Source organism: Moschus berezovskii, chromosome 3 (genome assembly GCF_049115385.1).
Source record: "Moschus berezovskii isolate FMDL1 chromosome 3, NW_MosBer_1.0, whole genome shotgun sequence".
Classification (NCBI taxonomy): Eukaryota; Metazoa; Chordata; class Mammalia; order Artiodactyla; family Moschidae; genus Moschus; species Moschus berezovskii.
The window spans coordinates 15,222,088-15,234,223 of NC_142462.1; the positions used below are offsets into that span (position 1 = coordinate 15,222,088).

General features: G+C 35.4%; 1 protein-coding gene across 5 annotated transcripts in view; it reads left to right on the forward strand.

Moving 5' to 3' along the window:
- The window catches only part of AKAP9 (A-kinase anchoring protein 9), a 176,186-nt gene that overhangs the window by 134,969 nt on the left and 29,081 nt on the right, over positions 1 to 12,136 (forward strand). For 2 of the 5 annotated variants that reach the window (XM_055420403.2, XM_055420407.2), the window contains exons 24-29: positions 730 to 942; positions 2,385 to 2,423; positions 3,830 to 4,062; positions 5,145 to 5,264; positions 6,829 to 7,005; positions 7,620 to 7,724. In XM_055420403.2, coding sequence (XP_055276378.2) covers positions 730 to 942; positions 2,385 to 2,423; positions 3,830 to 4,062; positions 5,145 to 5,264; positions 6,829 to 7,005; positions 7,620 to 7,724 — 887 coding nt within the window. The remainder of the gene's footprint in view (positions 1 to 729; positions 943 to 2,384; positions 2,424 to 3,829; positions 4,063 to 5,144; positions 5,265 to 6,828; positions 7,006 to 7,619; positions 7,725 to 12,136) is intronic. The other 3 variants (XM_055420415.2, XM_088833185.1, XM_055420416.2) reach the window with 2 other exon arrangements.

Below are 12,136 nucleotides of genomic sequence, written 5' to 3' on the forward strand. Positions count from 1 at the left end.
AAGTTTGGAAACCAGCAATCTACTTTTAATTTCAAATGACCATTGAAAAATAGTTATAGCTTGTCTTCAAGATTCCTCTAAGCAGCTTTTAAAACTATATATCTATATAGTTTTTAGTTATGAAAGTACTTAATATAATTATATGAAAGTATTTAAAATTTTAGAAAATACAAAAGTGAATGATAGTGAGTTGTTACATAATCCCTCCATCCTACAGCTCTTTTCATTTAAAGATGAGGGAACTGAAAAAGAGATACTAATAAATTGTTCGAAGTCACCTTTAAATGCTGATTCCAGGCTTTAAGCCTCTGAAGCCCCATGCTATTTATATCGTACCATGCTATTGTGGGTGTTAGGCTTCTAGAATCACTTAAAGTATCAACTTTCTCTAGTATATTTAAAATGTGATTCAGTTCATAGGCATTTGATTTATATCAAGCTTTCCAGGAACCTGTTTAATAAAATATATTACACCAACATGATATGATAAATTAACATAACAAGTAATAGAAAATTCAGAGAAATTTCATATTTAAACACATTGGCTAATAAGAAGACTATATTGAACATATTATAGTTGCTACTGTTATCAGCAGCAAATTGAATTAAGATTTTTAATAGGCTGAAATGATTTAAAATTTGCTGACAGTACACCTTTTTTATTTATATAACTATATAATAGTAAAATTTGAAATAATAATTGCATTCCTTGTTAATTTTATTTTATAGGTGTCATTGATGGCTATGCAGATGAGAAAACACTTTTTGAAAGGCAAATTCAGGAAAAAACTGATATAATAGATCGTCTTGAGCAGGAGTTGTTATGTGCAGGTAATAGATTACAAGAACTGGAAGCAGAGCAACAGCAGATCCAAGAAGAAAGAGAATTACTGTCGAGGCAGAAGGAGGCTATGAAAGCAGAGGCAGGCCCTGTTGAACAGCGTACGTATTTCTTGACTTTATATGAAACGTTCCTTAAAAATTCAAGGTGACTTCTTTTTCCCCTTTCAGTGCCATTATTTATGTTTTATATAGGGATTGAAATAAGAAAATCTAACTTACTGGTAATTGTCTTATTAGCCAACCGTGTGGAATCAGGTTTGGTGTTTTTTTTTCCTTTTTCCTTTGGCATATGTTAACAGGAAAGATAATTCTTTGTATCTCCTCAAACCTCTGCCTGAAGAGAAAGCTGGATATAATGAAGCAGGATTTTTTTTTTAAGTTGTATGAGATTTAGTTCTTTTAATTGCAGAAAGGCAGCAAAATGTATGCCTGGATTAACTAACTAAGAGCACTGATCGGGCATTAGTAGTGAGCTGCTACTGCTGCTAAGTCACTTCAGTCGTGTCCGACTCTGTGTGACCCCATAGACGGAAGCCCACCAGGCTCCCCCATCCCTGGGATTCTCCAGGCAAGAACACTGGAGTGGGTTGCCATTTCCTTCTCCAATGTGTGAAAGTAGAAAGTGAAAAGTGAAAGTTAAGTCGCTCAGTCGTGTCCGACCCTTAGCGACCCCACGGACTGCAGCCTACCAGGCTCCTCCATCCATGGGATTTTCTAGGCAATAGTACTGGAGTGGCTTGCCATTGCCTTCTCCGTAGTAGTGAGCAGGTAGGGTGGATTTCAGCCTGCAAGATAATAGATGGAAAAGGCTGTTAGAAGCAGGCTGACATTTAGTTGAATATAAGCAGGAGTTCAAAGAATAAATAAGTTTACAGGTAACCTCTAATCTTTTCTTAAATGAGAAATTAGGTAATTTCTAAAAAAAATAGATGTCAGTTTAAAAAATAGGTGTCATTCTTTGTAACAATAGAACTTTAAATCCTTTTAGTCATATCCGTTTACCTTTATATTATGGCTTCCCTGGTAGCTCAGTTGGTAAAGAATCTGCCTGCAATGCAGGAGACCCCGGTTCAATTCCTGGATTGGGAGAAGGGACGGCTACCCACTCCAGTATTCTGGCCTGGAGAATTCCATGGACTGTATAGTCCATGGGGTCGCAAAGAGTCGGACACAGCTGAGTAACTTTCACTTTCACCTTTATATTATACATGCAGTTAGAATTATAAATGTGTAGTTTTACTAATTAAATTTTATCAATTTAGAGACGCAACATACATTCTTATAATATGGTGAAGCTTTTCTGGTTGCTCAAATTTGTTTAACACAGGTTTAGGGTTGGCATTTTTCATGTGCAAAGTATGTGTGTCATACATGTAAAATATTCAAGGAATTTGGATGTATCTCAAAATGTAACCAGTGGCAGTCAGTATGTTCAGCTTTTACTCCTAGTGTTTTGTGTGTGTGTATGTATTCCTCTGTTTTAGGAAAGAGCTGGCGTGTAAATCACCATGTTTTGTTGTGTGTGTGCTTTTTCCTAATAGGACTAGTAGATGCTGCAGTCGTTGCAGCGCCTGGAGCAGGTGTGTTTACACAGTTGCATGGCCCTTGGGTGACCCTTGGACTTTTCAGTCATCTAACATACCTAATTTTGCTGCTGTGTTTCGTACTTACAAGTTTTTCTAACAACAAAAAAACTTTTCTTACAATAAAAATTTGGAATTAAAAACTGAGATTCATAGTGACCATCATCATATTATTCCCACAGAGCTTAAGACTATTTCAGTTTTTTCAAAAAAATGGATGAAATAGTGGTAGGCAATATAATATAAATTAAAACAGTTTTTTTCTTTAACGAATATATTAAGTTCTTACAACCTATGACTTTTTACAGTACACTTTTCTAAATCAGTATCTAAGATGATGGTATCAACAAGATCAGTGAAATTTAGTGAAGAGACTTTCTGGTTGATTACTTTTGTTTTAACATCTAAATCAGTGTTGTTTTAAAAGGAAAGCTGCTTTCTGTAGATTCCTAATCCTGAGTACAGTATTGACAGGCCAGTTAGTATAAAGACTCTGGAGTTATATTCATTCCATTTTCTTCATTAGAGAATTGTTTTACTTTGCTGTATAAAATTTATTATTGTATGATTAATAATAATAATAGCTAACACTTATATGTATATGTAGTGCTTACCATAGTCTAGGCACTGTTTTTCACACATTGATATATTAACTTATTTGATATATATTAACTTATTGTGGGGAAATAACTCAGAGATCATTACTGTTACTAATTCCCATTTGACATACAAGGAAATTGAAGGACATCATATTAAATGTCAGAAGTGGTAGAGTTAGGACGTTAACCCACAGTTTTGCGCTTAAGCACCACACAGCCTCTCATACTTGTCAGTTTTCCCTTGTTACACATACATGTGAACATGTAAGACTAACTCAGGAATGTGGATCAAATAAGGAGTAAGACTAACAGGAAACTCTGATTCTGGTTATGTTTCTTATCTGTAACTCTTACTTGGTGAAAGATGTACAGTATTTGATTTTCGTGTGTATTGTGTATGCATATAAAAATGACTTTACAGGTTTAGAATGGATTGATTTTTGCCTGAGGTGAATTATTTCTGTGCTTGAGTTTGGTTAGATTTTGCTTGTTTCCTTGTAGTGAAAGTGGACTTTGAGGGGATCATTTGCTGTGTTCTTTTCACAAAAATTTTGTTTTTAGTGATATGACATAATTCTTTTTGTTAATTCTGTATGATTTTATTGAGACTAGCTTGCTTACTTATATTGGAATATGTTATTTTGGTATTTTCACATGAGTATTTTTCTTTTATACATGTTTTTGAAATAAAACTCAGCCCCTTAATTTCACGAAGTTAAAATCTGAACACAGTTATGGGTGACTTCCCTATCATAACATCGTTAAATGTGACTTAATGTAGTATATTTTTGCATTCATGAACAGAATTACTACAGGAGACAGAAAAACTGATGAAGGAAAAACTAGAGGTACAGTGTCAAGCTGAAAAAGTGCGTGATGACCTTCAAAAACAAGTGAAAGCTCTAGAAATAGATGTTGAAGAACAAGTCAGTAGATTTATAGAACTGGAACAGGAAAAAAATGCTGAGCTAATGGATTTAAGACAGCAAAACCAAGCACTGGAAAAGCAGTTAGAAAAAATGAGAAAATTTTTAGATGTAAGTATTCTCAACTTTAATAATTTTATCATTGGAATGCTACTTGCTACTATTCTATGTTGTAGATTTTAAATTATGAAAAGACTTAAATTCTAATATTTTTATCTGTGTCATCTAATTAATTGAAAATATTATTTCAATTAAAAATTTTTATTATGCAGCTTTCAGAATTAAAAGCAGTACAAACAGATTATGAATAAGCCCTACCAGTTAGACTTTCCTGGAGAAGGAAATGGCAACCCACTCCAGTGTTCTTGCCTGGAGAATCCCAGGGACGGGGGAGCCTGGTGGGCTTCCGTCTGTGGGGTCACACACAGTCGGACACGACTGAAGTGACTCAGCAGCAGCAGCAGCAGCAGCAGTTAGACTTTCCAGATTCATAGCTAAGAAACTTGTCCTAGTCTTTTTCTGAACCAGTAGTCAGAGCAAGTAAGGATCCTAAGAGCTAACTGTCCACCATTTCACCCATAAAACATATACACACAAGTAACAGTGTGCAAAGAACTGCAGCTGTGTTCATGCTGTCATTACTGTCCTCCAAAAAAGATATTAAATCTCTAAAATATGTGTTTTCTTCTTTGGAGTTTCATTTAAGTCTTATGTTATCTTCACAGATCAGAGGATCAGATTAAAACACACTTTGTAACTTTAGGTATTAAAAAAAAACTAGATTAAAGTGAAAAAAATGTATCTACAACACAATTTGTTGTACTTATTTTGTTTAAATAGTGGGAGTCCTCCTTTGTTCCAAAAAAGTAAATTCATTTTAAGGTGACCATTTTAATTTCATTTTGTATTTAACATTACTTGAATTTTAAAAAATGTTGTGCTTCAGATAACATTTAAGTGCTTGCATTTTTGCTGAAGAGCCCTAGGTTATGTATCATACAACAAGAGCCCTACTAGGCCATGTACCATGCAACAAGTGTTATCTTTTTAAACATTTTTGGTTTGGAGCATTTCTGTGATCATCAGTTGTTCATCTTCAAACAGACAACTGTGCCTACAATTAAAGGGAAGTAAGGGAAATAATAACTTCAGTAAATATTATTTCTTCAGTTACTGTCATTATTAAACTTTAGGAGCAAGCTGTTGATAGAGAACATGAGAGAGATGTATTCCAACAGGAAATACAGAAACTAGAACAACAACTTAAGGTCGTGCCTCGATTCCAGCCTATCAGTGAACACCAAACTAGAGAGGTAATGTCTTTATTGATATTGTCTTCCATATATTAACTTGTATGTTATGTATAAAATAAGATTCATATCTTAAAAAACTTGAAAGGAATTCTTTCTATTGTATATCAGTTTTCAAAATCAGAAACTTAAATATTATTTCAATATGAAAAGGTAAAGATACCAAAGAAGTGTAAAATACCTATAACTCATTGTCATAAAGTGTTATCTACAGTCTTATTTAACAAAAAGTATCTTTAAAAACAAAAAACCAGAAGGAATCTGATGTAGAAAAGCATTATCTACTGGAGCAGTAGAAAAGTTAGCAATCCCCACAGAGTTTATAGTCATTCATCTTGTTCCTGACATATTCTAGATTTTGAAAAATAACTGTATGTTTGTTGAATCTCAAAAGAATATTTAAGCTGTAGAACTTAGTCATTTCTTACTATTTGTTTCCTTGTATTTAAAAAGGGTGAACTGCCTCATTCATAAAACTTTAGGAAACTAACAAGAAATTATGTGTTTGATTTTCTTCCAAAACATTGTGATCCATTTGTTTTCTCCTTTTTTAGCCAGCTCTGATTCTCCAGCTTCTGATTTTCTCAGGATCAAAAAAAAAAAAAACATCTAGCTGTTAACAGTACGCTGTGCCGTTTTCCTATACCTGGTTTATTATCTTCTCCTTTAACCTTACTTCAAATCTTAGTCCACCTTTTATTGTTCAAGCTTCTCCTCAGGCTTTATCCTTTCTAATCCTGTCCTTTCTCAACCTCTAATTGTAGGTAAGCTAGCATTTCTTTTAATGTTTTAAGGAAGAAGTGCCATTTTTAGATAATTTCCTCTAAGAATCTCTCTGAAATAAGGTAGAGTTTCTTTTTTCTTACCATCATATTTCTTTTTTTAATAAGCTTTCTCTCTTCATTTGAGGACAGCTAATTTCACAAGCTCTCTTATTGCTCTTTCCTATATCCTTCCATCTGCTTCTTATCCGAATCACTTTTTCAGGACACACGGATCCCTCGCACTGCCTGGCATCCTGATCCCTCTCCTAGGCTGGTGGAATGTGTGGGCTGAAAAGCTTTTTTCCAAGTAACTGTATTAAAGGTCCCCAGTTTCCTTCTGTCCCTGTGGTACTTTAGAACCACAGTATTATTATATGTTTTGATAAACCGTTGGTGGAAAGAAAAGTATAATTCGTGAAAGTTTTTTTAGGTCATTGTATCTCACATATGAATGTAAGCACTGTGTAAACTTGTTTTCTTCATTAGGTTTTAGTGTGGTTGTGCCATTAGAGCTTGCAATTCAACATTATTCAAAAATGCAGTTATTTTTTTCCTCCTAGCTAAAGAAAACCGTAGTCTTAACTCTCTTTAAAAGAGTTGGTGAAAGCAGTATTATTTCTCTTTAACTAGTGCTGCTTAGATGCATCAACTCAAAAAATGTTGCTATAGTTGGAGATGATAGTGCTATCCTTATCAAAAATAAAATTGAGCATAGTATCTAAAAAAACGTGAAAGGAGGATAGATTTATTACTAACATCCTTACATATTTTAACATTACAGTTTTTGCTTATTATATTTCCAGGTTGAGCAGTTAACAAATCATCTGAAAGAAAAAACAGACAAGTGCAGTGAGCTTTTGCTGTCTAAAGAGCAACTTCAGAGGGATATACAGGAGCGGAATGAAGAAATTGAGAAACTGGAGTTCAGAGTAAGGGAGCTGGAGCAAGCCTTACTTGTGAGTGCAGACTCTTTTCAAAAGGTGTGACATTTTCTTTGGGTTAATTTTATCAAGTGTTTTAGTACAGATTACTCTTAGTTACATGAACATCAGTTTATTTACTGACAAAAATTACTAAGGACTCTGTTGATATTATTGCATAATGTATCTGTATGTCTTCATTAACATCATAACCATTTCTGTTTGTTCTTTTCTCCAAATATTCCTTGCATACTGGGTCCTGATTAAGAAAGATTAAGCCAGAAGACTTAATTACCCTTTTAAGCATTAATAAGATTCTAAAATAACAGCCAAGCGAAAATCTATAGGCACCAGTTCAGGCTGATGCCATGCCCCAGACTAAGAAGCAGTGAGATCTGTTCCTATTATGCTAAAGAAAAGCAGGATAAGGAAATTTGGGAGGGGAGGAGATGAGGGGATAGCTTTCATTTTACCTGAGAAATGAATTTTAAGATTGTCAGGCATTCTTGTTTTAACTTATATAAAGTGCATTCGAGAGTGAATGTTGTAACTTTTGATTATTCACTAATGTAGACTACTTCTAATTCAAGAAATACAATTGCTACTTCTCCGATTAAAATGGATAATTAGGATTTAATATCTGAAATTTTGAGAAAATTTTTATGTATTTAAAGGTAGAGGACCGAAAACAGTTTGGAGCTGTAGAAGCTAAAGCAGAATTGTCTCTAGAAATACAATTGCAGGCCGAGCGAGATGCCATAGACAGAAAGGAAAAAGAGGTAAGTTTATTTTTAATGACAAAATGTGGCTTGAATTACTTTAGAAAATTTAATTTGATTAGAATGGAGTTTATAAAACCGAAGTATAGACTGTTTTTTAGCTCATTGCCTAAGTTGACGTTGAAGACAGTAAACATTTGAACCAATAAACTGGAATGAAGAAGAGGGAACAAGTAGCCTTGACAGAGGAGGGAGTCTTGAGGACAAAAAGGTGGCCAGTTTGGTAGGTATGAATCAAATGAAGACGAGCGGAGAGAGAGACGCGAGTTAGGGCACAAGGAAGTGTCTCTTCCTCCTGGGCTTGCCATAGGCTTTGAATACTGCTACTTTCCTGTGGAGTTTGTTTTTTCTAAAGTTATATTCCCTGGGAGATAACAGTGCCTTTTTACAGTGTACTGTTTCTGCTCCCTCCCTCCCCCCTACCCCAAGAAAACCAGAAGATGCACTTTTAAAACAGCCATCATTTTCAAGTCCTAATTATTTGACCCTTGGTCTATCATCGGTTTTTCTCTAGCATATTGTACCTTGCTATCTAGCTATAACAAATCATTTTAAATGTTTCAAAAGTTTCGATTACATTTTTATCTTTTTTCATATAATTTTCTCAGAATGTTTGATGTGTATTTATTGAGTGTAAACAGTTTATAAATGTTAATGATTACTTTGCAAAAAAGAAGATTGATTTAGATGTCACCTAAAACTGTAGCTCAGAGAACTTGTAGTTTAGAGAAGAAAAAAGTCATTTATGTAAATAATGGAAATGATTATTTTCATGAAAATTATTATTTTCTCATTATCTCATAGTACTAACTAATGTTTATCTGAGAGAGTCTTATTCATTTATGTTTTGGCTTTTATGTGAGTGACTGGGGACACTTCTGTTGACATATAACCACTTTTGTTATGTGTGTTTCAAAAAGAATTAACATTTACAGATTTCTCTTACACTAAATAATCAAATAGATGATCTGCTTTCTAAAAAGATGGGACTCCAAAAGTGGTCACAAAGGCAGAAATAATTGATTAAATATAGTAAAATTTTATATTGTCATTTGAATTTTATTTGACTACTTAACCGCTTAATTTCTTGAAGTAAGGATCCAATAACTATCTCCTACTTACTTAGAATTATATTTGTTGGAATTACAAGAGACCTTAGAGAGCTTCTATCAACTAGCTACCAGTTTTTACAGATGAAACAGAGCCAGACTTGTTGAATGAGTAAAGAAGACAGCTAACCTTGATCTACTCCAGTATTCTTGCCTGGGAAATCCCATGGACAGAGGAGCCTGACGAGCGACAGTCCATGGGGTCACAAAAGAGTCAGACTTAAGTTAGCGACTAAACAACAAACTTGGTCTACTAATTTTGAATAACAGTGACAAGTATTCTATCAGAACCCAGTCACTCTGTAACTGGAGACTGAAAGATAGGGATGTACAATGGAAACGTATCTTTTAATGAAAATAACTTCTTCAGCATTCGCTCCTGCACTGGGCAGATGTTTTCAGATACCTGACAGTATAAACGTAAACAGGATGTCTATGTGTTGTTTTATTTGAGATACTTCCCACTACTCTCATAGCGTAAATTTGTGTACAACTTTTAAAAAGTTCATTACAGTATTTAGAAATGCAGAGTGAAAAAAAGAAAAGAAAACCTTCAAAGATAAGGATTTCAGGCTGTATAAGAGAAGGAGAATAATGTGGAGAGAACTAGAAGAATTTCTTTAAGAAAAAGATGCTTTCAATAGGATAGGTTTTAAACAGAGTGACTTAGCAGCAGCAGCAATGAGATCTAACTTACAAATGATAATAATGAATAATAATAGTTAACATTGTTGAGGTCTGTGCTAGAAGGTGGTCAGTATTTTAATTAATGCCTTGTGTCCTTAACCTTACACTCTCCCTGAGGATAGGTTCTTTTGGTGTTTCCACTTTATTCTTGAGTAAACCAGATCTTTATAAAGGTTAAGGAACTTGCTCATGGTTACACAGTAAGTGGCTGAACAAGAATTCCTCCTCAATTTCTCTGATTCTGGAGCTTTGGGATGCTTTACTGCCAAAACATCTGGGCATGTTTTGCCTTGCTGATGAGAAATTATCATAGACAGTCATTTAGTATTTATTGAATTTCCATGAGTAGAGCACCACTGTCCAATTTTAAAACCAGCACCAATCTCAAGGAATCGTCTGTCTAATTAGGATATATATATGTATGTCTGTGCTGGACTGTGATAAGTTGCTTCAGTTGTCTCTGATTCTTTGTGACCCCATGGACTGTAGCCCACCAGGCTCCTCTGTCCATGGGTTCTCATGCAAGAATACTGGAGTGGGTTGCCATGCCCTTCTCCAGGAGATCTTCCAGATCAGGGATCTAACCTGTATCTCTTAAGTCTCCTGCATTGGCAGGAGGGTTCTTTACCACTAGCGCCACCTGGGAAACGTGTGTGTGTGTATGCGTGCATGTGTGTGTGTAGCCAGTGTATGTGTACACATTTGAAAGAAAAAAATTCTTAAAACACATATAGGTGCTAATTAATGTAATCCAGACAGTCTAGATATCACTTGGTAGCTAAATTAAACAAGGTTAAACCAAAAAGCTGTCATTCTATTTTTAAACCTTAATAATATTTTTCTGATTCTTGGTTATCATAGCCTCAGTAATAAGACAGCCAGGGACCAAAACTGAAGTCTGGCTGAGAAGAGGAAAGAATGCCTCACAGTGTCATTTTGGGAATTGAAGTCTCTATTTTGATGCCTCAGGTTCAGCTGCTTATGATGGGAATGTTAGTGCTTTAGATGAATCCTTCTGAAACTTGAATGTGCTGTGAATCCCCTTAGGGATCGTTTTAAAATGAAGACTCTGATTCAGTAGGCCCGGGGTGAGGCTTGAGAATCTGTGCTTCAAACATGTTCCCACGTGATGCTCGCTCTCCTCCCGGGACTACACTTTGAATATTAAGGCTAAGAATTTGACCATAAACTGTTTATCAAAAAAGAAAATAAGTATCAGGTGAGACAGGCAAGGGCAGCAATTTTGAGCTTAAATATCTATGTATGTGTTGAAATAATACCTTGTCACCAAAAGTGGTCATAGAAGTGTAAATGTCATCTATTAGGTAACTTTGAAGAAGATATAATCATCACAGTTTTCAGGTGATTAACCTGATAATTATACGTGTGCAGCTACTAACTGTATTTCAGGTGTTATTACTGAGTTTAATACCAGTGTTAAAGAAAATTATTTAAACATAAGTCTTAGACATTAGTTATTAGAAGTAGGATAAATAATAGTTAAGAATGTTAGGTTCCAGAGGTAAACTCCTAAGGTTCAAAAGTGACTTCCACATACTAGCCTTGTGACTGCAGAACAAGAGACTCCTGTCTCAGTGACTGCCTTCCTCATCTCTGAAATGGAGGTAATCCTAGTAAAGATGTATAAAGTCATTACAGGGCTTTTAAAAAATAATACATATAAAGCATATTATGCAGTGTCTTAACAGTAAATTGCCTGTAAGCATTAGTTGCTCGGTCACGTCTGACTCTTTGCAACCCCACGGGCTATAGCCCGCCAGGGTCCTCTGTCTATGGAATTCTCCAGGCAAGACTATGGAGTGGATTTCCATTCCTTTCTTCAGGGGATCTTCCCGGCCCAGGAATCGAACCTGAGTCTCCTGCATTGCAGGCAGATTCTTTACCATCTGAGCCATCAGGGAAGCTATGAATGATGGCTGTTTATTACTAATATAAATATTATTTCTGTTACAGAAATATTAGGTTAAATGATTTTGAAGGTCTGTGCTTTGTTAATGCTAAGATACAATTCTGACTACTTGTACTCAGTCACTATGTCATGTCCGACCCTTTGTTACCCCATGAACTATAGCCTTACAGGCTCCTCTGTCCATGGAATTCTCCAGGCAGGAATACTGGAGTGGTTGCCATTTCCTCCTCCATCTGACTACATGTTGGTGTGTAATCAGAATGTGCCCCCTTTCAAGTTCTAAGATGATGAATGATTTATAAGTATTCTCTGAGCCAGCTGCCACTAAATGCTGCCCTTGTATTTTAGGTTTGTTTTAATGCAGCAGTTTTGATCATTAGATAAATAAACATTTGAAAATCCATTCATTAAAAATGTACTGCTGCTGCTGCCAAGTCACTTCAGTCGTGTCCAACTCTGTGTGACCCCATAGATGGAAGCCCACCAGGCTCCCCCGTCCCTGGGATTCTCCAGGCAAGAACACTGGAGTGGGTTGCCATTTCCTTCTCCAATGTGTGAAAGTGAAAAGTGAAAGTGAAGTCGCTCAGTCGTGTGCGACCCTTAGCGACCCCACAGACTGCAGCCTACCAGGCTCCTCCATCCATGGGATTTTCTAGGCAATAGTACTAAGAACTTGCAAAGCATTG